This window comes from Myotis brandtii, unplaced genomic scaffold (genome assembly GCF_000412655.1).
Source record: "Myotis brandtii unplaced genomic scaffold, ASM41265v1 scaffold324, whole genome shotgun sequence".
NCBI classification, from domain to species: domain Eukaryota; kingdom Metazoa; phylum Chordata; class Mammalia; order Chiroptera; family Vespertilionidae; genus Myotis; species Myotis brandtii.
In genome coordinates this window covers 4,226,211-4,230,134 of record NW_005362439.1, presented here as the reverse complement: position 1 = coordinate 4,230,134, position 3,924 = coordinate 4,226,211, and the positions used below count along the sequence as shown (strand labels likewise).

General features: G+C 36.6%; 1 protein-coding gene across 1 annotated transcript; it reads right to left on the bottom strand.

The window, feature by feature from the left end:
* Nucleotides 1–2,665: 2,665 nt before the first annotated feature.
* Nucleotides 2,666–3,583, bottom strand: LOC102240019 (olfactory receptor 4A15). The gene has a single exon (XM_005870848.1). The coding sequence runs from the start codon at nt 3,581–3,583 to the stop codon at nt 2,666–2,668; it is 918 nt and encodes a 305-aa protein (XP_005870910.1).
* Nucleotides 3,584–3,924: the final 341 nt, after the last annotated feature.

Genomic DNA, 3,924 nt, shown 5'->3' with positions numbered 1-3,924 from the left:
ATCAATCTAGCCAAAATACAAAGCCTAGGCCAATTGGGCAAAGTTATAGGAATAACATGATCCATGACCATTAGAGAATGCCACAAAGCCTGCCAAATTCATTACTATCTCTTTCACTATCCTAGTAACAGAAAGAAATGATACTGACTCCAGGGGACTTATAATGGGAAGTTACCCATGCAATGCCATTGGAACTCCTTATTCCTAGTGCTCAGATGTTCTTGGAAGTGTTTGCTTTATGAACCTTTGATGCCTGGAGGTTTGTCAGAAGCCTAATCCTAACACCCTGTTTTGAACACTGGGATTTAAGATTCAATAATTCCCTGACACAGTGTCTGATGCAGCTCATTTAAAAGACCACTACTGGAAGACACTGAAATAACACAGAGGGACTTCAGGCCATGCCTCATGAAGCAGAAGAAATACTCAGCCAACTTCTGCCTGGATTCTTGGCACACAAAATTTTGAAATAAAATAAAACTGTTGTGTTTTAAAGCTACAAAAATTGGAGTTGTGTGCCACGTAGCAAAGATAACCAGAGCAAAAAGTAGAACCTGGAAGTGTGGTGCTTTCTCAAAAAAATTTCAAGCATGCGCATTGGCGTTGGTCCAGGAGACATGGCAGCTGGAAGGGCTCCCAGGCTTTTGCAATTAGAGATTTAAAAGATAGGAGGGATGTCTTCTTGTTGTTGTTTTGTTTTGTTTTGTTTTTTTGTTTTGCAATTAGCTGAATGTCTGTCTTAGTCCATTTGGGCTACTGTAACAGAATACCATAGACTGGGTGGTAGACATCAAATATTTATCTTATAGCTCTAGCAGCTGGGAAGACCATGATCAAGGTGCTGGCAGATTTAGTGTCTGGTGAGGGACTGCTTGCTAGTTCACAGACAGCCATCTTTTCACTGTGTCCTCACCTGACATAAAAGGCAGGGGAGCTCTCTGAGGTCTCTTTTATAAAAACACTAATTCCATTTATGAGGATTCAACCTTCATGACCTAATCACCTCCCAAAGGCCCCATCTACAAATACCACCATATTATAAATAATTCAAATCATGAATTTGGTGGGGGAGGGGGGGACACATACATTCAATCTATAACAATGTGCAAAAGTAGAAGAATTAATTATAAAAATTGTGATAAAATTAAATGCTTGCTATTACTTGGTGAATAGTATTATGTTTGGGGGGACTTCAAGATGATATATCTGTAAGACTTTCAACAATAAAGATAAATTTTTTAAAGGCGATATAAGAAACCTCTATGTAATAAGAACAGGGGTAAAACTCGGGATATCAGGTTTTCATAGTGTGGTTTACCTTTGAGAGGTACCCATTGCCCCCTAGCCTTAGCCCCTTATGAATCCAGACTAAGTACAGAGGCAGAATCATAAATTTCTTTGATGACATCCTTCCTACCATATTAGAGGCAAACAGTATTTTGTTTCAAGCCTGATGCATGGAGAAGATGTTATGAATGAGGACTGTCAAATAAAACAATATATTCTGGACTCTTTATTATATAATAATCTATATTAATAAGAGAGGTAAAAATAGTATATATTGTCAGCATCTTTCTTAACAATGATATCACCCAAAATATCTGGTCAAGTTCTGTATTATATATTTGAAGCCCATGAATTATATATTACCTAGGAATATTAGTGGATTATCTTCATGAAAATATAACACCAACAAAGTTGATCCACATGAGGAGATGATATGATTTCCCAATCAGGAAAATACATAAGATTTTGTTATTTTTCCGCATATCTGCCTTACTCATTCAGATTATTTATATATACTTAGCCTCCTTATGATTAATAACAGCCCTCTGAAGCATCATTCATTCTCCTTCAATCTTCACATGCTAAGCAATATGAAAACAATTATATTTTTTAAATCTGTTGCAGATACAAAAATAAGAAATATACTTCAAATATTATATGGGCTATCTTTGTGAGGGAAGAACTGAACTAAGTTTTTATGTTCTATCTCTTTTATTTTCTGAAACTGTAATAATTGCTATTAATTCTGCAAAAGATTATATTATTAAAGAGGAAACATGAAAAAAATCTTCCATTCACTAAAATAGATATACAGTATTAACTATAGCAAACTCATCACATAGAACATAAATCCATAGTATCAACAGAAACATTTTACACATAAAAACTGAGCATATATTTTTCCAACAAATTAAAAAATCTTAAAATATTAGGAAATAATGAAAATCTTAAAAATATATTTTTATCATTGGGAGTATTCACAAAATAAATGTTTTTCATCATGGCCCAGTTATTAAACCTGAGGAGACATTTACTACAGTTAAATAATCACACATGGCTTTCCTGGAAGGAACAATTCTTCATTAAAAATAGGTGCATCCTAGCCGGTTTGGCTCAGTAGATAGAGCGTCAGCCTGTGGACTGAAGGGTCTCAGGTTCGATTCCAGTCAAGAGTATGTACCTCGGTTGCAGGCTCGATCCCCTGGCCCTGGTCAGGGTGTTTGCAGGTTGTATCTCTCTCACATCAATGTCTCTCTCTCTCTATCTCTATCTCTCTCTCTCCCCTTCTCTTCCACTCTCTCTAAAAACCAATGGAAAAATATTCTTGGGTGAGGATTAATAACAACAACAAAAATAGGTGAAACATTTATCTGCTGCCTCATTTTCTTCTTCTGATCCAGAGTTTTTTCATAGCACTTTTCATCTCTCCATTTCTTAGAGTATAGATTAAGGGGTTCAACATAGGAGTGATAACGGTGTAAAACACAGTTAAGGATTTATCAATGGGTAAGGTAGAAGGAGGTCTCACATACATAAAAATACAAGGGACAAAGAAGAGGACCACCACAGTAATGTGGTAGCTACAGGTGGATAGGGCTTTGCGCCTCCCTTCTTGACTAAGAGTCTTCAGGGAGTGCAGAATGACCCCATAGGAGATGAGTAACAGCACAAAGATGACCACACAGATGGACCCATCGTTGGCAACCACAATGAGGCCAATAACATAGGTGTTAGTGCAGGCAAGTTTTAATAAGGGATACATGTCACAAATGAAGTGGTCAATGACATTGGGGCCACAGAAGGGAAGATTGTAAACAAAGAAAAGTTGAACTATAGCATGTAAAAAACCTCCAATCCAGGCCAACAGTAGCAGTACAATACACACTCGTTGATTCATGATTGTCAAATAATGCAAGGGTTTACAGATGGCCACGTAGCGGTCATAGGCCATGACCACCAAGAGTAAAATCTCAGCACCACCAAATAAGTGCCCTATAAAAAGCTGGCTCATGCAACCTTGGAAAGAAATGGTTTTCTTCTCATAAAGTAAGTCTATAATCATATTTGGGGTAAGTGTAGTAGAATAAACAGCATCCATAAATGATAAGTAGCCAAGAAAGAAGTACATTGGGGCATCCAGACTTGGGCTGACCATGACAGTCACAATAATGAGTAGGTTGCCCACCATTGTCACCATGTAGATGAACAAGAACACAACAAATAATATTTTCTGACCCTGAAGACTCTCAGTGAGCCCCAAGAGGATAAATTCTGTCACATTGTTCCTTTGTTCCATAGATCTTTCTGTATGTCTTATTTCAGAGTTCAGGACAAATTACCTGTAAATATAATTATTACTCATGACTTCCTGAAATCTTAGGATAATTTGTACATTCATTCAACAAAGAGGCATTATGATTTATTATGTTGCAGTAATTCCAGAGATTATAAAAATACAAGGCTGATTGAAACATGGTCCCTAACCTCAGCAATCTTACAGACTAGTGAAGAGACAAGTAATTGGAGATATATATGGGGAAAGGAGACATTATAAGATAAGTGAGTTGTCACAAGTAGCTTTCCATCTGTAAGTTAATAAAAGTACATATAGCTTATACCTTATATAAAAATAAAAAC